The following is a 24,882-nucleotide window of genomic DNA, read 5'->3' as shown; positions in this document are numbered from 1 at the left end:
AAACAGTGGAGGACACAAACAGGTGGCTTCATTCAAATGAGTCTCTGCTGCTAATTTGGCGTCGCTGTTAAAACAGCAGTGATAATGGAGAAATGCTTTAATCCATTTAGATTACACGCTGTCCAACCAGTAGATGCATTTTGTAACGATAGAGAACATCAGTAAATCAGTCTGTGCTAAAGATTATTAGCAGTGACTCACAGTGTGTCCACCAGACTGCCAAAAAGCAACCACAGCCTCGTCTGCACAGGCTCTCAGGCTGGTCAGGTGTGATTCAGTATTCACTTTATACAGATGCTGGATTACTGGGGCTCATTATTCCTGTGCACCAGGGCCTCTTTTCAACTTCTCTGGCTAAAGTGTTGTTTTAATGTTTTATTCTCTAGATGCATTTTAAATTCTTATTTGATGTGATAAAGAACTTAAACTCACAGGATTGGATTTATGTAGAAATTCACATTTTCAATCCAAATCAAAGTGTGTTGTTTTTATTGTACCCCCACATTATATATGGAGCCCAGCTGCTACCAAAACAGCAGGAGTGCTTTTCACCCAGTCTGTGCACCGAGGGAGTCACTTACTTCAGAAACTTTCCAATTAGACGCACAAATAAAACCATGATATAGGTTTTATAGTTTTTCTGTTACTGTTGACATGTTGCAGTACATTAACTCAGATATACATTCATAGTTAAACATGTCTCTCACATTGTGTCCTCTTCTCGTTCCTCCCAGTTTAAAGACAAACAAGCTGAAGTCCAGCAGCTCCAGGATGAGATTCAGAGGAAGGAGACCATCCTGCAGACGGAGAACAGAAAGGTTCATTATTCTACTGAATAAAAACTATCAGAGTATCCAGATATTTATAGAGATATTTGGTATCAGTGTCGATGCTCAGACATTCAGCAACACTCATCATCATGATTGTTGAACATTCAGACCTTAAACCTGAAGGTGCTCTGTGGAGTTTTCTGGTGAATAAACAGAAGTTATATTTACATTCAGTGTTACTCACCAAAACACATTGTGTGTGTTTGAAGTCTAAATTTAATTTCAAGAATTTTAAATCCAAAATCGTTTACATCCATGTTTACTACAGCAGTCTTCTTCTTCCTGCCTTTGCTGGTGCGTTGTTTACAGCCACCTGTATATCAGTGAATAGTATGAAACAATCGGCAGGAACATGAATTGTGTTCATGTATCGACCACATTCATATGGTCATGTTGTCCGTCCTCGTGCGCAAGATCAACAAAACTGGAAATCATTCATAGACAAACAACTTCACAGAACTACTAGAAGTTTAAAACTCCAGAGAACCTTTAAGGGAAAAGATTTTAAATGGTTTATATAAACTATTAAAATATGTTAATAAAAGAACATGACTCCTTTAATCTCTTTTTCTTCCCAGTTGGAAAGAAGCAGAGTTGCTCCAGTTCAGCCTTCCTCCCCTCTGGTAAGTGGTCATGTAGAAATAAAATGAATACTCTCAAAGATTTCCTCACAAAGAAATAAGAGTAAACTTCACAAGACAAACTTACAAAGACAAAGGTGTGCAGCATTTAACAAAACTGCATTTAGGTCACAAATCTTCATCTATAATGAGTTGAAATATTTTTTTAAGCTGCCTGAGGAAGTAAAATCTTTGTTGAGCTTTTGAAATGATTGTGTTCAACGTTAGTTGTCAAATGTCAGGTTGTTGCTAATGTGTGTTCCTACGACTTTAAAAGTGTCAGTTTGGGTTGGTGTTCCCTAATCAGAAACGTCTCATCTTGTCTTTAATATCTAATGTTTCCTCTCAGTTTAAGTGGCCGATCGTTTCCCGGCAGAAGTTCCAGGATGAGCAGCCAAGGAGGGAGGAAGCAGAGAGCAGAGTTCAGACCCTGGAGGAGGAGCTGCAGACTAAGATCACAGAGGTTAGTATTGTATTCACGACAAAAGATTTATTTCAAGACACAAACTTGCTTGTTTTCAGTTCACCTTCAAATGTGTCTCTTTCAAATATAGAACATGATGATCTTATTTTTTTAATCTGCTGTTTCTGATCTACACAAATGTGTAACTTGGCAGACTTTGTCTGTCGTAGCTGTCGTGAATCAGGTGACACAAACATGAAATGTAACTGTAGGATGTGTAAAAAAGTAGCTGTTTTAACAATTCACTACATCACCTTTAATATTGTGTTCACAACTTGTTTCTGCTGCCTCTCAGTGGCTAAAGGTGCAAAAGAACTGTGAATTTGCTCCATCTCTAAAACTAGAAACCTGCTGCTTTTCTTTAACATGAACAGTTAAAAATGCTGCATACGTCAGACCATGAAGTACCTTCCTGTCATGTTTTATTTTTTATAACTCACATACATTAATAAGAGAAAAGTTCTCTCATCTTCTGTCTTTATCTTCTCTCTCCTCTTAGCTGGAAAGACTGACAGCTGAAGTCCAGAAGCTCCAACAGGAGAAGCAGAGGAGTCAGAATGAGCTACAAAATGAGCTGGAGACCAGGACAAAAGAGGTTCATCTTTCATTGATATTGATTTGTTTCCACAAACCCATTTGTTTGTTTTAGTTTTAAATCTCACAGTTGCTGTTTTATTTTTTATCTGGTCAGAGGGAAGAGAACAGAAAAGGTGTGTTTAAATACTTTGTGTGCTAAAATCAGGTGTGTTTGAGGCGAAGTCTTTGTTCCTGAACCGAGTTATTAAACTTCAATAATTGTTATAATGAATAAACAAGTTTTAATTGTTGAATTAATTCAACATTCAGTTTATTTGCACAATTTTATTGGTCAGTTTATGTTGTCATGGTACTCCCCTCCCTTGTCCCCGGGCATTATGGTTGTATCACGTAGGATCAGGATTGGTTATTGGCAGAATATCAGAGATATTCTAGAAATATTAATAAAATTATTAATATTAAAATGTATTAATTGTCATTAATAAATGCGTGTCACCACCCTGGAATCAGGAACAAATAACCAAATATGAAATCAGTCTAAAAGGATTTGTTCACCTATAAATTGTCAATAATCAAACATTATCATTCAATGATCGGTGAGTTTGAAGAGTGAGTCCGTACACTGGCCGTCACAACCAACTGATGTCACAATATTCAATAACCACAAACAACCACTTCTTAAAAGTATAACAGGATTTATTTATTATATAGCAAATAAACACTATTATCTGATCTAAGTCAAACAATCAGACATACAACAATCAACAAATGAGAAGGGAGTGTGTTGAGATGAGAGGGTGTGTGTGTGCGTGACCGGAAAGGGGAAGAGAGAGAGGGGCGTGGGGTGTGTACCCACGTGTGTGAGGGGTTGCCCAACACCAGGTCCAAAATGGCGGCTATTCTCTCTGTAGGCTATGCAGAACTACAAAGATGGCGGCGTGCCAGTCATGTGGCGAGTGAGTGTATACAGTGATTACTTCAAGGAAAGCAGGTAAAACAGTGAGATGGTACAAGATAATGTCTGTGGGTTTAATTATCACGGTGAATTACAACGTAACTACACCCTGCCACACAGCATGCACAATGAGTTTTCCTCAAATTGCGCAATTGTGTACAGACGTGAAAATAAAGCACAGCAGTATCACAAGTACAAATTCAGGCTGTGTAATGGTGTCCTAACTACCGATTATCAACGAGAGTGTTCACTGGCCTATGCTCGGCCTTTAACTCTGATAAAGGATATGGTCAGCTGACTTAAGTGGCCTGGATGATGTTAACACAGCTGCTTGAGCACGTAAACACAGCAATATCTAGCAGCGGGCCATAAATCCACAATCAACATGAAGCTCAGCGCATAACCAACACAATTATGTCTAACGTTATCTCTCTGCCCAGAAACTTTAGTTAAGCCTCTTACTCAGTTCGCTCTTGGTAGCGACGATGAAAACACCAGTTCTCAATGGGAATGTGTCCGTCTGAGGTATTTCTAGGATCGGATCCTGGCGAGGCCGAGATTCAGCTCGGTAGCGGGTTCACGGCGACTATTCCAGCTGCAGCAGCGGGTGGAAACAGTCAATTAATAGGAAGCCTGGTTATCTTCTTCCCAATTAAGCACAGAGTTTTAGTTATCCATCTTCTTCTGTGGGTAATGATCCTTTGTTAAACAACAAGACGACGCTGAAGTCAGCAACCGATTCGCAGCTTCCGATTCGGCAGTTAAGGGAAACTTACATTGCTGAGCGATTCTCCGTTTTCTGCACCTCTTACTGCTGTGAAAGCTGTTATGCATTTTAGGAAAATTAAGCCTAAACGCTGTCTGAAACACTTTTTTTTAGATCTGAAAAAAGTGCAATTTCACTGCATTTCTTCACATGCAGACCACATTAGACCAGGTCCAGATCCAAAACCACTTTACCTAGAGATCTTAAATCTGGACTAGATTGTCCCAGAGAGGCTAAAGTTTCTTTTAAACACAGTTTCAGATTTGTGAAACCTTAATTCAGTTTGTGAAAATACTTCCATGAAACTTCCATGAAGTAAACCTGGTTGGCCGCGCAAAACAGCCGATCTCATGTCCTGCTACTTGTGATGCATTCAGGCAGCGTCAGCAGAATGGACGCAACCACAAAAACACATCGGGCCATCGGGCCGTAATTATAATAATTATTGACCCCCTGTAAATTCGGCAAATGTAATGCATGAGGTTATTCCTTTCTGTGTAGATGGTGTCAGTTTGTCCCGGTGTGTTGCAGAACTGTCTGTAAACTGCTCAGTCACTAAACAGCAGATCAGCTGCTGAGATCAGGACTTGATGAACTTTCTGTTGCTGCAGCAGAAACGTTCATTAAAAGATGCATTTTTGAAAGCAGTATTTATTTTATTGTCCTGACTGTTAATTAGCACATGGCTAATGGTAGGGAACATGGTAATGTAATGTTACATGCCATTACAGAAGTCAATGCATTTATAGCTGTAAGTGTTTAACTATGTGTTAAATATGTTCTTATTTATTTGCATAATGAAGGCTCTGGAATTTGACAGACTCAGAGAATCAAAACGCAAGATAATTACAGAGTTTACTATTTCAACAGGGAAACACAAGACAGCAACAGTTTAAACAGTTAGGGCCCGTGTCCACCAAAGTGTTTTTTGCCAGCTGAAAACACCCAGCAGGAAGCGCTAGCGGACGTTTTGAGGTGTAGCGTTTTTTTCCGACTCCTTTGGTTGCTATGGTACATAAAATCCGAGGAAGTGATTACATTTATTCATTTAGCTGACGCTTTTATGCAAAGCGACTTACAATTGCTATACATGTCAGAGGTCGCACGCCTCTTGAGCAACAAGTGGTTAAGTGTCTTGTTCAGGGACACAATGGTGGATGTCTTACAGTGGGAATCGAACCCAGGTCTCCCATCTTATCTATGCACCACCACCCCTTTTGGTGTGGAGTGATGTTGCAAGTAGTTCTACCTGACTTTACTGGATGTAAAAATGTCAACACAGAGTAGAGTAGCCAACTTGCTCTGTATGAAGACAAAGCTGAAGCAAGTAGAGAAAAAGGACGGACTCGCCGTATGTGGGTTCAACAAGTACCACCGTTTAGTCCATGAGCTGAGGCTGGACGAAGCCGGTTCCAGGATAGTAACCGTTGCTACGGTGTGGTATTTATTGTGATTGGACAGCTGGGTAAAAAGTGACAGTGACGAGCGCAGCGTTTTCCCCAAAGGTGAACATTTTTCAACCTCATCATGCTGCTGGCGTTTTTACCAGCTCGTAAAAACGTGGTGCTCCTATTGCAACGAATTGAAAATAGACGCCCATGTCAGAAAAAACGCTTTGGTGCCCATACAGGGTCATGGCAGACAAGGCTAAAAACTGGAATACTTAATAAAAAATCACAACATATACTACATGTTTTACCCACCATTTATCCAACAAATATCATTTGAAGAACACAAAGTTTGCCTCATATCCTGCCTCCTACTCTGACTCCGATTGGCAAAGGAAAGGAGTACTAACCAATCAGAGGGAGAGTTGTCGAAAGGCTGCAAGGCCAGGTCACTTGGTGTGAAAAAGCATTGAATTATCACCATTTTTTCATTTTCACAAATTGAATAAACGTTTCACAAATCTGCAATTATGTTTGATTGAAACTTTAACTTCTGTGGGACTAGTCCAGATTTGAGAGCTCTAGGTATAGTGGTTTTGGTCTAATGTGGTCTGCATGTGGAGAAAACACAGTGAAATTGCCCTTTTTTCATTTTCACAAATAAAATAAAGTTTTTTTTCAAATCTAAAAAAGTGTTTCAGACAGTGTTAAGACTTTGCCTAAAATGCATAACAGCTTTCACAGCAGTAAGAGGTGCAGAAAACGGAGAGTCGGTCGTTCAGCATCGTAAGTACTTTAACTTAAGCTGCGAATCGGATGCTAACTGATAACAAACAAGGAACCTCAGGATCCAAAAGGTGAATGTGTTTTCACACACAGAAAAAAAAGGTAACAGCAGCGCTCCACCAGCGAGTCTGTATTCAGGAACAAACAAAAATTTCTTTTGCTCCTATCACCGCTCACACAGTTGTGGAAAACACAGTATTGCGTTCGAGGTGACGGCAGCTGAATTTCGCAGATTTGATAGTCTAACACAGGCTGCAGGTGACTGCAGGGGTGGGGTAAAAAAACGGCGCCGTCAAGTCGGACACAAACCTGCAGTGGTTTACTGTGAGCTGAGATCAATGACTGATTCGCGGAAAAAACAGTGTGGGTCCAACATGGCGCAGTCGGGGAAAAGCAGCTGCAGCCGCCTTACTCCCGCGAGGTTTTAATGTCATGTGACATGGTGACGTTTTAAAGCGCCGGCGAAAGTTGGTGCACAATTTCTAACCAGTATGCCTTGTTTTAAGTCCAGCATGCATCACATTAAGTCAGCGCTGCGCAGCGCCGCATTAAGTCAAACGCACCTGATGTGCTGGCTGCGCTCAGGCCCACATGCTACCTGAGGGGGGCGCACCGGCTGCGTTACCAGGGCGACCTGCAGGATTACAAGCGCAGTCAATAGTGGCTCTACTTTTATGTCCGACTCACTATTTCACACCTAGGTGTGAAACGGGCTTTGACGCCTCTTTTACTGTCCTTTGTTTGAAAATAACTCCAATTCGGGGTTTTGGAAATTCAGCAGGCCGGGGTCAGGCCTGTAGGGTGGCAAGAGGCCGGAGGCCCAACAAAGTCGTGAGTTACATTTTCGCTCTGTCAGAATTGAGAGCTGCCAACTCTCTCACATTGAGCGTGAGACTCACGCAATTGACACTTTTCACACTCCCTCACGCCATACATCAATTTTCTCACGCATTGGAAAAATGTATGTAACCTATAACTGATAGCGTCGACTCAGCGCGATTATACTCCACCCAGCTGATGCGACACCGACGGACGCTGGGAAAGGAATCAAGCGAACCTGCTCTCACACAGTTTGTGATCGACTTACGTAGCTGGTCCAGTTTTGCAGTATAAAAATGTATAATTTGAAGTACAGCCTTGCTCTGTTGGTAATGTGAGCTGCACAGAGCTGCTGAAGTTGACGTGTGTGGATTTGTGTTTTCAGTTAGTTTTGTTTTGCACAGGTCTCATCTATAGCCTACAGTCCCAAACGGGTTCTGTGTCTGTCTGATTAAAGGCCGGGGAGATTTTGAAAAATATTGTGAATTGTTATTAAATGATGACGTTATTCTCATAGAAATCTTTCTGGAGATGCCAGATTAGACAGATATGTGGTATAGATGCAAAAAGTGTTGAACATTCAGTCCAGGAGTTTCTAACTGACTTAAAATGAATTAATTTATCCTTGAGGTGAAAAGGTGCCACACAAAGAGGAACTTCCCCAAACAAAGACACAACCAAGAGGAAAGACAAAATCATGAAAGAAAAAGAAATACAGAATTCTTGGAAGCCATGCATACATCTAATGAACTATATTCTGGTATATTTTACGTTTTAAATAGTTACCTGCTGCCTGAGTTTTGTGGTTCCGTTGCCATAGCCAAGATAAAATCATTCCCTCCATAAATTGATGCAGAAATGTTCACAGAATTCAGGAAATTAAGTGTTTAATGCAAAAAATTTGAGGAAAACCTAACATAATAACATAAAAAGAAAGAAATCCAGTCTCTGGTTTTGACACATAGGCCTAGATTCTGGGGGAACACTCCCCAGTACATGGGTAGGTTGGTCAAATTAAGGCTATCATGTCCGGAGTTTGGCAAATGTCCTGATCACACTGATCTGATTATTGACTTGGCTTTTCATCTACACCGACCTCCAATACCGAATCTCACTTCAGACTAAAGTGAGAAGTTGGCAGCCCTGAGAACTTATTCTGTAAAAGTGTTTCCATCTCTCATTTAGTGCAGTAACTCTTTTCTGACTAAGGCAACGACCACCTCAAGCGAGCGTAAAAACTTTGTGAAATTAAATACGTTTTTTCAAATGTTTCCATCAACCTTTTCTAGTGTGATATTTCAAAAGGTGCATTTGTTGAATGTTGAATCCTCATCATGTGTTTTCAGTGACAGAAACCCTTTAACCAGCTGATATGAAGAAAAACACTGAGACAGACTTTTCTTAACTCACATACTTTAATAAGAGGAAAGTTCTCTCATCTTCTGTCTTTATCTTCTCTCTCCTCTTAGGTGGAAAGACTGACAGCTGAAGTCCAGAATCTCAAACAGGAGAAGCAGAGGAGTGAGGACGACAAGAAAAAGCTGCAGTATCAGCTGGATAGCAGGACAAACGAGGTTCATCTTTCACAAACCTATTTGCTTGTTTTTAGTTTTAAATCTCACAGTTGCTTTTTTATTTTATCTGGTCAGAGGGAAGAGAACAGAAAAGTTGTGCTTAAATACTCAATAATTGTAATAATTAATAAACAAGTTTTAATTGTTGAATTAATTCAACATTCAATTCATTTGCACTATTTTATTTGTCCCTTTATGTCGTCATGGTACTCCCCTCCCTTGTCTCTGCACGTTAATGAGAATATCCAGCAAGTCGTTACATTTTCACTACGTCAGAACTTATTCTGTAAAAGTGTTTCCATCTCTCATTTAGTGCAGTAACTCTTTTCTGACAACAACCACCTCAAGCGAGCGTAAAAAATATTTTTGTGAAATTAAAGAAATCTTTATTTTTTATTTTGCTGTGTCCGTCAACATTTTCTAATGTTATACTTCAGAAGGCACGTAAAAAAACCTTGATGGAAACACAGCTCGTGTGTGTGTTAGCTGGAGAACAAGCAACAGTCAGCAGCACACAAAGTAAATAATCAGGGCCCATATTTATCAAACTTCTCAAAGTGCCATTTTAGTCTTAAGTGCTCAGAATTCACGAAATTTACTCCTACTTTCAAACTTAAGTATAAAAGCAAGTTATGAATTTTTTTAAAGCTGAGAGTCACTCTGACTCTCCGGGTTATTTAAGACGACTCCAGAGGTCTCTCAGGTGGTTAGGAGCTGCCAGTAGGGCTTGTGATGGCGCTGTGGAGACATGCGCAAATCTTTCAGGAGAGGAAGAATGTTTCTGAATTATTTGACGATGTTAATGGGCATGACAACTTTTTATAACAGAATCAACTCTGGACAGGTAGTTGTGATATGTCGATATGAAGGGCAGCCCTGCTAGTAGTCTGTTGTTTTCTTTTTTAAACACCAACATGTTTCTTAATCATGAAGAGATCTATTTTTTTTTACAGCATTTAACGGCACTTTCCTTCTGCTTTTCCCCGCCTCTGCTCTGCTTTTTCTCTTTCCTTCTTTCACCTGTGCATTTTTCTGCACACTGGACGGCCACGCACATTCATGCACTGACTGAACGCTGTTTGTGCATGAGACCAGTCGTGTGATGACAGAGATCAAACCATCAACTTAAAAGTGACCGGCATGTCTGTTGGTCTACAGGTCTGAGGGACTGTGGTTTCCCTGTGACAGATTTAAGTTTTATATTCTCTTTTACAAAAGTCTGGATGTCATATTTGACGTGCGCACCCTCGCGAGAGAGGTGAGAGAGTGAGACGCGCCTGTTGTGTGGATTCGCCTGCTATTAAAAAGCTTGCTTTGTCATGGCTGCCGCAGATTAAGTGGATGATTAACGGCGGGCCAAACATCCCTCGGTCCGACAGTCCGTGAGTTTAATCTCCACAGCGTCTTCTTGTTTACAGTGTCGTTGGTCAGTAGCGCACAAGACAATAGGCTTCACTAATGGACCAATGAGCAAACATGTGCAGGTAGTACTCATGGGAGTTGGAGTGTCATAGTGTCACATTGCAATTCGTTCGTTATTATTGTTAATGTTAAACCCTGATTATGTCACTTACAGCTTCACTCATTGTCACACGTTTCATCGTCTTCCCAACAACACCCCCTGTAATCTGACAGATGGTTCATGCAAATAGCGGCTTCACAGGAGTAGAAGGTGCATTTGATGGCGCTCATATAAAGATCAACTTTCTTTAATTTATTAATGTGTATATCATAATGTATTATCTTGAAAATTCTTTATTGTTAAATGTGTGTTGAATATAAACTCCTCTCAGGAATTTCACCTTTCAACGTGAATTTATTTGAGAATATTCTCCAATAAGGAAATCTCTTCAGTGATTGGTCCTTGGCTACATCGTCATCCAAAATTCTGTTTGCAGCACAGCAAAGTGTCGTGAATCATCACTGAGACTGATACTTAAGATTTAATCCTACACTTTACTCAAATTAGGACTGAGATGCTTGATAACTAACTTTTAAATGCAGCTTTGAGCCAAGAATGTTTTTACTCTTAAGTCAGTTCTTAGCAGCGTTTTTATGAGTAAATCTGAGAAGCTTGATAAATACGCGCCCTGGAATCCTCATCATGTGTTTTCACTGACAGAAACCCTTTAACCAGCTGATATGAAGAAAAACACTGAGACAGACTTTTCTTAACTCACATACTTTAATAAGAGAAAAGTTCTCTGATCTTCTGTCTTTATCTTCTCTCTCCTCTTAGGTGGAACGTCTGACAGCTGAAGTCCAGAAGCTCCAACAGGAGAAGCAGAGGAGTGAGGACGACAATAAGAAGCTGCAGAAGGAGCTGGATACCAGGACAAAAGAGGTTCATCTTTCATTGATATTGATTTGTTTCTACAAACCTTTGTTTGTTTTTAGTTTTAAATCTCACAGTTGCTGTTTTATTTTATCTGGTCAGAGGGAAGAGAACAGAAAAGTTGTGCTTAAATACTCAATAATTGTTATAATTAATAAACAAGTTTTAATTGTTTATTAATTCAACATTCATTTGCACAATTTTATTTGTCACTTTATGTCGTCATGGTACTCCCCTCCCTTGTCTCTGTGTGTTATGAGAATATCCAGCAAAGTCGTGAGTTACATTTTCACTACGTCAGAACTTATTCTGTAAAAGTGTTTCCATCTCTCATTTAGTGCAGTAACTCTTTTCTGACAACAACCACCTCAAGCGAGCGTAAAAACTTTTTTTGCGAAATTAAGTTTTTTCAGATTTTGCTGTGTCCATCAACCTTTTCTAATGTGATACTTTACAAGGCAGATATAAAAACCTTGATGGAAACACAGCTTGTGTGTGTGTGTTAGCTGGAGAACAAGCAACAGTCAGCAGCACACAGAGTAAATAATGTTGAATCCTCATCATGTGTTTTCAGTGACAGAAACCCTTTAACCAGCTGATATGAAGAAAAACACTGAGACAGACTTTTCTTAACTCACATACTTTAATAAGAGAAAAGTTCTCTCATCTTCTGTCTTTATCTTCTCTCTCCTCTTAGGTGGAAAGACTGACAGCTGAAGTCCAGAAGCTCCAACAGGAGAAGCAGAGGAGTGAGAAGGAGCTGAAAAATCAGCTGGATACCAGGACAAACAAGGTTCATCTTTCATTGATATTGATTTGTTTCCCCAAACCTATTTGTTTGTTTTTAGTTTTAAATCTCACAACTTCACTTTGATTTTTCTGTATTTATTTAAACATCTCTCTACACCGTCTTCTAAGATGAGAGAAAAACATCCACTGACTTTTCTTTTAGGTTTTCTTACTGAATTATACACTTCTTTCTACTCGCTATTTAAGCTTCATTTTACTTTGAGTTTATTAACGTGGTAAACAACAAAAATAACAGAAACAGTATAACCTGTGAATTACTCTTACATCAAACAAGATGTGTCAGGGTGGGTTTGCTGGGGCGATGGGGTCTGGACCCAAACACAGATGAAACCGGCAGACTGATGCTGTTTAATGATTTATTGCAAATATTAGCTGACATGCATGAAGGTGGCAGCTCTGAGGAGAAGAACATGTCCTGATAGAGAGCAGTCATGCAGAGGGCTCGGGAGGAAAGTTTGAAGAGAGGGACTGAAGAGCAAACTGTCACAAGATGTGAAGCCTTTGATCCACCACATATACAAAAAAACTTCTGGTTATCTCGGGCTTATTCTTCACAACACTGATATGCTTATGCTTTCAGTTACTAGTGACTTCATTTACACCAGATCAACCAACAGAAAATAATAATAATAATTGTCTCCCTGACTGACTGACAGGTGTTCATGAAAACTCTCATCAAGACAGCTCAGACATCATTCTGAATCAGTTTTACTTGTTGTTATTTCAATAAAAGTCTGTAATTATAACCAGAGAAGCAGTATCAGAGTAAAAGTACTCAGTGCAGTAAAGTGTCCCCACTGACTGTTTTTGCTATTAATTGCAAAGTGAACCATTTTCTTTCCTTTTAAATATATATTTTTATATTATAAGGTATAGTTTAAAATTTAAAATTAAATTCCTTTGAATGCCTAAACGTCATTCACAAACTATACTATCCTACACATTGACGTTCTTTATGTTTAGAGCCTGTTTGAGGTCAAAGTCCCTGTTGGACTTTTTCTTATAATAAATGTTATAAAACTCCAAATTAGAGAAATTCAAACAGACTTATTTGGGTTTTAGGAGGAGCTGCTGAAACATGCTTCCATCATTCACAGATAAAGAGCAGATCATTGTATTTATTCAGGTTTTACAGCAAAAGTAATGTGTCATTTTCAGTAGACTACTGAAACATGTCATATTTTGAAACAGAAACACCACTGTACTGAGTGTTGCTGGTGTAACAGATTAATCACATTTCCTCTTATGTTAAAATGTTTTACCGTCATTAAACTTTCCCGAGAAGAGTAGCCTTCTGCCAGGGTCAGTGAGGAAGCACAGGAGGAGCCACCAGCGGTTTCATCTGCTCTTTGGACACAACAGTTGCCTGTGTTTTCATATCACTGTAAATGGACTTAATTTTCTTTTTGACAGCATCAGTGCTCTGCTGCATGCTGGATCTGCGGGAGAGATCTGTCCACTCTCTCTTTAATCTCCCCAGTTAAGCGTTATGTGGATTTCTCGATGGAGGTTACAAACACCTCTAAGTCATCTGACTTGAAGTTCTATGATTGTTGTTGTTTCTGCTCCATTTTCAGTTTATGTTTCATTTAAAAAACAACCAAAAAACAGCTGGTCATTTTTCTGCACACTGGACGGCCACGCACACTCACTCACTGAGTGATGACAGAGATCAAACCATCAACTTAAAAGTGACCGGCATGTCTGTTGGTCTACAGGTCTGAGGGACTGTGGTTGCCCTGTGACAGATTTAAGTTTTATATTCTCTTTTACAAAAGTCTGGATGTGATATTTGACGTGCGCACCCTCGCGAGAGAGCCTGCTATTAAAAAGCTTGCTTTGTCATGGCTGCCGCAGATTAAGTGAATAATTAACGGCGGGCCAAACATCCCTCGGTCCGACAGTCCGTGAGTTTAATCTCCACAGCGTCTTCTTTTTTACAGTGTCGTTGGTCAGTAGCGCACAAGACAATAGGCTTCACTAATGGACCAATGAGCAAACATGTGCAGGTAGTACTCATGGGAGTTGGAGTGTCATAGTGTCACATTGCAATTCGTTCGTTATTATTGTTAATGTTAAACCCTGATTATGTCACTTACAGCTTCACTCATTGTCACACGTTTCATCGTCTTCCCAACAACACCCCCTGTAATCTGACAGATGGTTCATGCAAATAGCGGCTTCACAGGAGTAGAAGGTGCATTTGATGGCGCTCATATAAAGATCAACTTTCTTTAATTTATTAATGTGTATATCATAATGTATTATCTTGAAAATTCTTTATTGTTAAATGTGTGTTGAATATAAACTCCTCTCAGGAATTTCACCTTTCAACGTGAATTTATCTGAGAATATTCTCCAATAAGGAAATCTCTTCAGTGATTGGTCCTTGGCTACATCGTCATCCAAAATTCTGTTTGCAGCACAGCAAAGTGTCGTGAATCAGCACTTAGACTGACACTTAAGATTTAATCCTACACTTCACTCAAATTAGGACTGAGATGCTTGATAACTAACTTTTAAATGCAGCTTTGAGCCAAGAATGTTTTTACTCTTAAGTCAGTTCTTAGCAGCGTTTTTATGAGTAAATCTGAGAAGCTTGATAAATACGAGCCCTGGAATCCTCATCATGTGTTTTCACTGACAGAAACCAGCTGATATGAAGAAAAACACTGAGACAGACTTTTCTTAACTCACATACTTTAATAAGAGAAAAGTTCTCTCATCTTCTGTCTTTATCTTCTCTCTCCTCTTAGGTGGAAAGTCTGACAGCTGAAGTCCAGAATCTCAAACAGGAGAAGCAGAGGAGTGAGGACGACAATAAGAAGCTGCAGAAGGAGCTGGATATCAGGACAAAAGAGGTTCATCTTTCATTGATATTGATTTGTTTCCACAAACATATTTTGTTTGTTTTTAGTTTTAAATCTCACAGTTGCTGTTTTATTTTATCTGGTCGGAGGGAAGAGAACAGAAAAGTTGTGCTTAAATACTTTGTGTGCTAAAATCAGGTGTGTTTGAGGCGAAGTCTTTGTTCCTGAACCGAGTTATTAAACTTCAATAATTGTAATAATTAATAAACCAAATTATTGAATTATCTCTCCAGTAGGCTTGTGATGGCGCGGTGGAGACAGAAACATGCGCAAATCTTTCAGGAGAGGAAGAATGTTTCTGAATTATTTGATGACGCGCACTTAGAGGGGGTCGCATATTGCGGGCATTATCTTTGTCCATGAGTTGGTGAGGGACGTCATCTCACCACTGACTTTACGCTTTCTGTATTTATCTAAACATCTCCCCTCTATATCTTATTTTAAGACGATAGACAAACATCCGCTGACTTTTGTTTTCAGTTTTCTTGTACTGAATTATACACTTCTTTCTACTCACTATTTTGCTTTTATTAACATGGTAAACCACAAAAATAACTGACACATTGATAACCTATATAAACTCGGCGTCATGAGACAAGATGTGTCAGGGTGGGTTTGCTGAGGCGATGTGGACTGGACGCAAACACAGATGAAACAGGGAGACTGATGCCGTTCAATGAGCTGCCGTGCATGAAGGTGGCAGGTGTGAGAGGTTAATGAAAAGAAGATGTCCTGATGGAGAGAGTAATGCAGAGGGAGGAGAGTGTGGCTGAAGAGAGGGACTGAGGAGCAAAGTCAGACAAGATGTGAAGCTTTTGATCCACCACATGTATAAAGTAGCTTCTGATTATTTCTAGGGCTGCAAGTAACGACTATTTTAATAGTCAAATAATCGACTATTCTGATTACAGATCGCAAAATTACACAATGCCTCATTTAGCTATCGGCTTTTAAATTAAATTTAAGGTTGTTTTAGGCATATGCTACAGTCAAGACAATAAAATGAACACTGCTTCCAAAAATACATCTTTTAATAAACGTTTCTGCTGCAGCAACAGAAAGTTCCACTGAAATGAAGTCTTCATGGACCAAACAGGTATACTGTGTAGCAGACCTAAAAAATTTTAGTTATGCATTTAATAATTTATGAGAATTGATACCCAATTATGAATTCATAATTGAAAATCAAAATTTTCCTCGTTTCAGGGCACCACCGGAGTTGTTATAATCCTAGAGTCTCCGGACCTTTAGGTAGTTTTGAATAATTATACAATTATTACTAGTGATCAGTTAGTTAATAATCGCTCAATTATCTTAAATCAGTCAGTCAGTCTCATATCTAAAGGGTCAATTCTCTTGGCAGGAACTAGAAATAGGAAACACACACAGCTCTTGATTATATTACAGTGAATTTATTCTCTAACTAAGGTGATAAAAAGATGGTTGGATACAGGGAACATAAACATTTGCTGAACAATGAGCCTGGAGGTTCGATTGTGGGAAGCATTTGACTCCGTGTCTGATTGAAAACGCCTCCTCCGTCTGGCAATTCGGCTGTTTTCAGGTTTCCTTGGTTGCAGCTGGCGAGACCACGTGGCTTGGTCTGACCTCGGTGAAGTTGGCTCGACGAAAAAGGCTTAAAATGGAACTTGGTCGTTCCTGAATTAGTCCAGTGTAACTTAACGGACTGATAACTTTAACAAACAAAAGAAATAAAGAAAATAAAAACAAACTGAAGGGCAGATCGATGTCGTGGCACTTCAGGTGTGTAGCTTCAAGCGAAACAAAAGGCCTGTTTCGCTGGCCGAGTCTGGGCATTGCCTGGCGAAGCACGCCACACGCGTGCCGAAGCGTCCAGGGAGCCGAGCAGAGTGGAGAAGAGCCAACAGCGAAGAGAAGAGCGAGAGGTCGCGTGTCGCTCTTTTGTTGCCTGGGGCGTGGTTTCCCAGGGGGCGTCTCAGGTTTCCCAAGGGACTGCCTCTCTAAACTTAATGTCTAAAAGAAATCTATTTGCACGTATTATAATCAAATATTTTCCACAATCGAACCTCAATGGTTGAACGGTTGTACTGTTCTAGGCATTTGGTAACAGGAAACAATTGTCACATTATTGGTCAGGATATTTATACATTTAACGGCATTTCCGACGAGGGCATGTAATACTTGTTTCGCCACTTGGGGGAGCTCAGGTTACATGAGGAAAGCTTAGATTAAATCAAAGATCATCTCTCCTTAGGAACTGGGAATATTGTTTATTCATCCTTAAATTCAAGCTGGCGATTAAGAGTATGGTAAAACATTCCTTTGTCATCATTTCTAAAGGAATTTTGTAGGAAAGTATTATGAACAAGCATTGATTACATTAGATGAAGGAGTTTCGTGCTGAAAATAAAAACACTGCACAAGTAACTTTCTTTTCAGCACTAATATCAACAACGGATAGCAGCAACAGTTAACATAACTACTCAAATAGAGGCAAACGTAACCAGGTAACTAAAGATTTAATTAAACTTAATTAAATGCTTTGAGTCTGGAGACTGCAGTCCTTAGCCATTCAAAGTTTGGCTGTCCTGGATTGTGTCACACTTGGGTGAGACAGGGGTTTTCCTTTTTGATGTGGTAATAAAACAAAGAATAAGGTCAGTTGCCACGGAAACATGTGTGGGGGGCCAGTTTGATAGGCTGTTCAGGAGATGCCAATGGCTGGTTCGTGTCCCTTTGTCAGTTTAACAGTCAGGCCCCGCGTTATCAGCTTCGGAATCAAAAAGGTGCCAGTTTTATGGTTGGGATAGCACTTAGAGAAAGCAACTCTGACCCCTCTCCTTCTTCTCTGGGGAGGAGAAAGTAATTTAGAGTAGCTCCAAGTTTATTCAATATAAAATGCACAAATCCACACCGTTGTTCACTACAACAGTAAGAAATAACTGTGTGTGTGCAGAACTGATCTGAACAGCTGATCTGCTGTCTAGTTACGGAGCAGTTTACACGCCAGTACTGCAACACACCGGGACCAAGCGGCAACCACCAGCTCTCACTTCCTATACCAACCCGGAAGACCAAAAACCTGCAATTCATCGAGTGGCCACTTGAGGCTGGCTGCAGAAGGGAGTCAAACTTTAAGCCCAACTTTACAGCAGAATAAAACATGTTTACAGCCTGGTTCAAAAATGTTTTTAGTGCAAATCGCTAATTTTGCCCTTCGTAACAACTGTGAGGGGGGTGAATTTTTTTATAACTCACCTGTTTAGATTATATCAAGCCTTAAAGTTCTGCATTATTAGGAGCCTTTTGGACATTTCTACATGCAAACTGGATGAATAATGGCAGGCTTTGCAGTTTATTGGAGAGAGAACCTCCAGGAAGTCCGTGTTCCAGTTGGTGAGTGAAATTCTTTTATTTTATTTACGTGTCAACAATATTTAACAGGTATGTCGGCATATAGCTTGTTAGCTTAGCTTGTTACGCTAATTAGCCAGATAGGAGCAGCCCCAAGCTGCTAACGATGCTAAGTTAACAGAAATTAGTGTGTTCCAGGTCCCAGCCGCTGCTCGACTACAGTAATGTTTACTTCTACCTTCTGGGCAATCCCTCACCTAACTCAGCTCAGGCTTGTCTCCCCGATTAATAAATCTGAAAGCACAACAACCATCCAGCATGTTGGCAACACAAAAAAGTAACAAACTCAAAGTAACAGTGTATCACTTGCATATTGGTTGGCAGGTAGCGGAAAATAACACATTTTTTCACATCCAACGGAGCGTTTTCATTGGAATGTGATGTCACGTTAAAACTATGAATAAGATCTGACTTGAGTAATCAAAAGATGTCTAGCAGCATGGATTATTATTGCACAGTATCCAGCAGCAAACCGTATATTGCACATATTAGTAAACCTCAGAGTTCAGTAGCTTTATGGCTCTTTGGAAGAAGCTGCTTAACTGTCTACCCATTGTTGTCTTGACAGGTGTCAGAGGAGCTGATTGCAGATCCCTCCAGATGTGATTTGCTGTGTCCAGCTCTTCAGCTCCTGCTTCGCGCTGCCTTTTCTTTTTACTCACAACACCTGAACACTACTGATGTTATTTCAAGTCATACAAAGCTATTTTTACATTTGTAACCTTTTAATATTGATGTTTTCATGAATGCAAGACAAGAGTTTAAGATTGTTCTCTGTCATAAAGTATATGGTTACTGGGTATAGTAAGGTAGAAAGTAAAAATACTCCTGCACACACAGAAATACAGAATTCAACATTTCATGTGAAACATCTTTGGGAGTATTTTCAATTTTCAACTTATACGAGAGCCTGTTTGGTCCACGATTAGCTTTTCAGTAAGCAGTAAAGACAGGGAGTGCTAATAAATATATATATATATTTATATTATTACAATGTAAACCATATCTTTTTTAAATGGACCTATAATACAAATATAGACAGTATTTAAAATTCAAAGTACACAGAAAGAGAGAACGCCTTTCCACGTCATTCCACGCCAACAGCACAATAACAAGGCTTCCAGGTGTCTGCAGCTCTCTGGCACCAGGTGGGACATCTGATCCACAGTGTGACTCTGGGAGGAAAATGTGTAATAAATGCTGCAGGTGATGAGAAATATAAAGTAAACAACAGAAGAGTCTTTGAAAATAGAATATTGTGGAGAAGTTAATTTTCTAACGTAAAGGTGAATCTTTGATCTAGATTCATTACACAAAGTGAATTCTTTCAATCCTTTTTATTTTCATCTTGATGATTATGGTTAACATGGAAATAAGAACTCCAGTGTCTCAAAATGTATAAAAATTTTAGAATAAATTCCTTTCCTGTATTATAAATTTTACAGACATGTCAACTGGAGAAGAGCTCTCTAATCAGCGAATAGACTCAAAACACCAGCAAAGGTGTCTGAAGCCTTTAATCTCTCAGTCTGGTTCTGATGCTCACAATGAACTTTTCCACAGTGTCCTAATTTTTTAGATACTCTTCTAAAAGAAGCCTCAGTGTTTTAATGTTGACAACACTATTATGTCACATACGTGGGAGAAAATGGAACAAGGGAGACTGTCTTTAAATGTTTTTGTGTTGTCCTTTTAAGACAGACAATTTAATATCAGCTGTCAAATGTCCAGTAGCCAAGTTGTCCCAGTAACTTTACGTACAGTTTAAGCTATGAGTGGCAGACGTGGAGGCATCAGATCCTCAACAAGAACTGATCACTAAAATCTTGTGACAAATATGAAAAGTACCTTTCTCTATCAAGTGTCCTATTCCAGACAATAATCTCACACAGCCCTGCCGACAGCAGCAACGTTACTCAAAATAGCGGCGTGGGGAATTAACGTCTAACAGCCATAGCTAATGTTTTAAAAGCTAAACAGCTTCCATCGTGTAACTAAGGACGTCCAAATAAATGACTCGCAACTAATGGTATGTAATTAATAACTGATTCATGGTTAACTGTTAACGTTGGTCTCAACAAAATCTAACGTATGCAAAACACGTTACACGACAAGCCAGGAGAGGTGGCTTTGCAGACGCTGCCGTCCACAACCTTTTTGGCTGAGTTAAGAGTGAAACGCTCCCACACGTGAAGGTGGTAATACCAGCGCTGATGTTGTTGTTTTAACTGTTCACATCACTTTCACCCAGTTAGACTGAAAGTGTCGTTGCGGTCCGATGTCGTCACGAACGAATAAATTTTTTTCGACTATGTCATTTACTTGTTGCACCTCCAATTATCTCGGGCTTATTTGTCACAACACTGATATGCTTACTGTAAAACTTCAGTTAATAACAGAGTCCCAAATAGCCGCCTAGCCCGTTTACAGTCCTGGTGTGAGAACACATTGTGACAAACGCCTGCCTCAATTTAACGCTTGGTCTAGTTTTTAGAGAAGTTCTTTGGATGTATAAAACCCCTTAAACCCCGCGGGGTCGCCTGCTTTAGCTGCTTCTAAGCCAACTGGTACAATCAAAATTGATGCGACTCACCTATGAAGTCTCATAGTAATCCACCGATTGATTATGGTCTTATAACAAACACGGTCTTGTTATGTTGTCAATGGTCCAGATGATCCAATCCAGTAAAAAGATTTAGTCCAAAACACATTATTCCATCAATAAATCACCAGGGACTGCTGCCACATTGTTTCATATTTGCCGGAAGACGCAGCTTGTTATATATTATAACCATAATAACTCAGATTTGAATGTAAACAACTACGATATCTTGTATTCAAATTAGCTGCTGACCTCCGACCTTTCAAGTGACACCAAATTCGACCCAATAGGAGCTCACATGTCCGCGCTGTAAGGAAGGGCCGATGACTGGCATTTTGTGTAGCTAATAAAATTCTGAAAATAACGATGTCCAGCTTTAAGTAGGAAGTTCATGATGTACCAGCAAAAAATAACACATCTGCGTCGAGCTACCGGCTAATATGGAGCGATGCAGCAGCAGCCGCCTGCCGCCAAGGGGCGGTGCTGTTTTAGAAAAAATATGCTAAGACATACACTTAGAAAAACCTGTGTAAAATAGTCATTTTTCATGGTATTGGTATGAAATTTAAACTAGGACTAGGGTAAGGCTTTATCCTGTGGCCGTACAGTGTTTTCCAGCTAATACGTCCCAGCTATAGTCGTCTGCATGCATTTGTTAGCAAATATTTTCAAGCGGAAACAGAAAAATATATTAGTTTTAGTGTGTTTAAACTTATATTCATCGATTCCAGTAGCACTTACAGTGATTCTGACTGTTGTGATAGACACTCCAGAGTGTTTTCTGTCAGAGAAGCCCAAAACCCTCCACTCAAAATGGTTAAACATGAATTTTGCAGGAATGGTAAGTAAAATATATATATTTATACTGTAAGGTGTATTCATAAACAAAAATAAAGTCCTATGATTGCCTAGGAAGTCATTCACAGAATTTTTTGAACAAACTGTTATAAAACTCTTAGAGAAATTCAAACACACTTATTTGGGTTTTAGGAGGAGCTGTTGAAAACGTGCTGCCATCACTCACATATAAAGAGCTGATCATTGTATTTATCCAGGTTTTCCAAAAGTAATGTGTGTACTGTAAAGTAAATGTGTCATATTTTGAAGCAGTAACATCACAGTATTGAGTGTTGTTGGAGTAACAGCACACCACTTCATAAAATATGTTTAGATTTCATCCTTATTTGTTCCACTGTGGTTGCAATGAAGTTCTGAACACAACAGCGTAACGTTCATACAGCGAGCCCTGCAGCCTCCGGTATTTTAGAGAGGAATCTTAATTAACGGGATAGTCTCATAGATGTAGCCCATCTGGAGTCTATAATTGAATTCTCCTAAGTGTTTTCACATATTTTGATAAGACTATTTTACATGTCCAAAAAATAGGGAGGCAGGGTTAATAACTTTTTTTACAAGAAGAAAAATCAGAAATTCCCTGAAATTAATGTCACAGAAAATCGAAAATCACTCAGGTATTTTCTTCTGAATACGCCCGATCCACGGCAAAGTCTCTAAGGTGCATGATAGTGAGCTAAACTCACGAGTATTTCCTCACTGCTAAATCCGATTGCAAAGTTTAATAGAACTTTCCAATGCATGCATACTACACGGCAGATTTGTGTGTGATGTTGCAGCCTTGCAAAGTGAAGTTTCTTGCATAAATGTGTGACTATAATATCAGAGAATATTCAAGTGTTTTAACTGTAGATTAATCTTCGAAATTAAATTCTGTCTCGGATTATTACCCCTCTCCGCTGGCTCCATTTTTTCTATTATAAATGGACCTTAAGTGCAGTTGTACCTTTACATCTTAATCATATTACACAAAAGACGAGCCCAGAAAATACATAATAGCGATGTGAACTACAATAAGAACACTAGGAAAATAATATAGATAATACAAATTTACTCAATGTGATGCCAACAAGCCTCCCGGCTTTGTCGTCTGGCACGATATTAGATTTAGCTGTGAATGTCTTTACATTCAGAACTTCCTGACACTACCAACGTGCATTCTTCTGGAGAAATACGGAGCATGCGCAGACTCAACTAACCAACATCTTATCCACCTTCGTAGTACCGTTTAACTCCAGTGTAGGCAGTCAGAGTTTGTCAACCCTGAGTTTGCCTGATAACCCCGAGTTAACTCTGAGTAGGTTGAACTCCCTTCGTAGTACAGGCCACTGGTTAGCCGTTTAGCATAAGTTACCATGGCGATCTACCGCAGTAAGACCTGACCTCAAAATATAAAGAAAAGCATTCGAGTGGTAACCTCTGATGAAGGTGACCAAATACAGAAATGAGTGTACAGTAGTGTTGTAGTTTCGACCACTTTTTGATGGTCTCGTCTCGGTCTCGGACATTGAGGACTCGGGATTTTATTTCAAGACCAGTCAAGACCATAACTTTGGGAATATCAATAAATTGCTTTTGCATTGTCTGATTTGTTAACATCCTAACTTTGATTGTAAGTAAAACTTATTGCTTCAAATGAAACCAATAACCTTAATTAAACATGTGTTGTTCCCGTTAATGACTGTCACCCCTCCCCGCGATGAGTACGTTGATTTCAGCTCTTAGTGTTTGTACGTGGGTGTTTTAATGGGAAAGTGGATCTTTCAGATCACTTTGAGAAGTACGTGATCTCGTTCCACATTTTATTGTGTGCCATGCAATGCAGGGAACTGGTCTTGGTCTTGACTCGGTCTCGCCCTCCCTCGGTCTTCGTCTCGAATGCTCTCAGCCCCTAAAAGTCTTGGTCTTGTCTCAGTCTCAATAAACTCTGGTCTTGGTCACCAATTAATGTTTTTGTGTGTGTTTTATATATTATAAAGTCTATTCGTGAACAAATATATATTTATTTGATTGCCCAAAAGTAATTCTGTTTTTTATTTTCTTATATTACATGTTGAATTCATCAGAAATACAAGTCGTGACCTGGTGTGAGAGGATGTGAAGCCCTGGAGCAGTGGAGACAAACTGCAGTTCTTCCTCTTCAGCAACACTTGAGAGATCCAACATCTCTCAGTTCTAATACATTGAAAGACAATAATGAGCCCGCTGCCATACTATTTTTATCTTATCTTACCTTCTGCTCCTTTTAACTACAATAATCTCCCCTTTTATCAGTAAATGGAAATGACCACGGTAAAAAAAGTTAACATCACAGTAAACTTTTCAACATTTGAAAATACTTAAGACAAAAGCTCAAAAATCGAAATCAAAATGTGAGCTGACGTAACTCAGCAACCTTGAGTGTTTTTGTAGGATTAAATATTTATGTTAAAATGTTTTGTCCTTTACAGACTTACTGTAGGTCACAGTTATCTTCTGGATGGAGTTTCCAGCTCAGTGATTTTATAAATCCTCAGATTTGACATTAAAGATGTTTATTTTGTTATTCTGTTTTGTATGAATTCAGTGTTTTGTCACAGTTTTGGTCGTGTCTGCTCTGTGTTCAGATCCTTGTTTTAGTCTGTTTTCCTGTTTCTGTGTTTGTCAGGCTTTGGTTTTCTATCAGTGTGCTCGTCCTGTTCCTGTCTCATTTTGAACTTGTCTGTGCAAAATTATTTGTGCTGACAAACTTTTGTTAACTGAAATTACACAATCTTTTTGTTTTATTTGTTTATTTGAATATAAAATATGTTCATAAGTTAACTTGCTTCAGTATTATTAAGACATTACGTAAGTAAAACAGTGGCTCCAGCTGCCGGAAGTGAACAATAATCACTGCTGTAAATTGCACCTTTTTACGGAAAGCTGATCATAAATCTCAGTGAATCTAAGAGTTCAACTTCAGAAATCAAGATGAATGTGAGGTTCACCTTTAAAGAAAATATTAACATTGCAGACTAAGTTTATATTCTGTTCCTCCTAATAAACATTACTGGAGACACAATTTACCCTTCAAACTATCCAAACCATGAACTCTGTGTTGTTTCTACAGAGCCTCATGAAAGACTACATTTGCTCATGTGGTTTGTGTCTGAATCTGAAATTATTAGCAGCATCTGTTGAGTCTAAAAGAAAACACAGAACAACATAAACTCTAACAACAGCTGGCCTTTTAAAAATAGTTCATGCTTCAGTACCTCTACGGTTTGTAACCTTTTCTGACTGTGAGAACGTCAC

General features: G+C 39.3%; 2 protein-coding genes across 4 annotated transcripts in view; both read left to right on the top strand.

The window, feature by feature from the left end:
• The window catches only part of LOC119912524 (trichohyalin-like), a 729,783-nt gene that overhangs the window by 660,563 nt on the left and 44,338 nt on the right, over window positions 1–24,882 (top strand). For 2 of the 3 annotated variants that reach the window (XM_038731751.1, XM_038731752.1), the window contains exons 19-22: window positions 8,634–8,738; window positions 10,978–11,082; window positions 11,771–11,866; window positions 14,640–14,744. In XM_038731751.1, the coding sequence (XP_038587679.1) occupies window positions 8,634–8,738; window positions 10,978–11,082; window positions 11,771–11,866; window positions 14,640–14,744 (411 nt within the window). Of the gene's footprint in view, window positions 1–8,633; window positions 8,739–10,977; window positions 11,083–11,770; window positions 11,867–14,639; window positions 14,745–23,672; window positions 24,409–24,882 lie in introns of those variants that run through there. The other variant, XM_038731753.1, reaches the window with a different exon arrangement.
• Window positions 1–24,882, top strand: part of LOC119912530 (butyrophilin subfamily 3 member A2-like) — a 46,253-nt gene that overhangs the window by 8,803 nt on the left and 12,568 nt on the right. The gene's annotated exons all lie outside the window — the stretch shown is intronic.

Source organism: Micropterus salmoides, unplaced genomic scaffold (assembly GCF_014851395.1).
Source record: "Micropterus salmoides isolate LMB-PRFRI ecotype aquatic unplaced genomic scaffold, ASM1485139v1 Ms_hic_scaffold_2, whole genome shotgun sequence".
In the NCBI taxonomy this organism is placed as follows: Eukaryota; Metazoa; Chordata; class Actinopteri; order Centrarchiformes; family Centrarchidae; genus Micropterus; species Micropterus salmoides.
The sequence above is the reverse complement of the archived record's forward strand: the minus strand, read 5'-3'. Positions and strand labels throughout refer to the sequence as shown.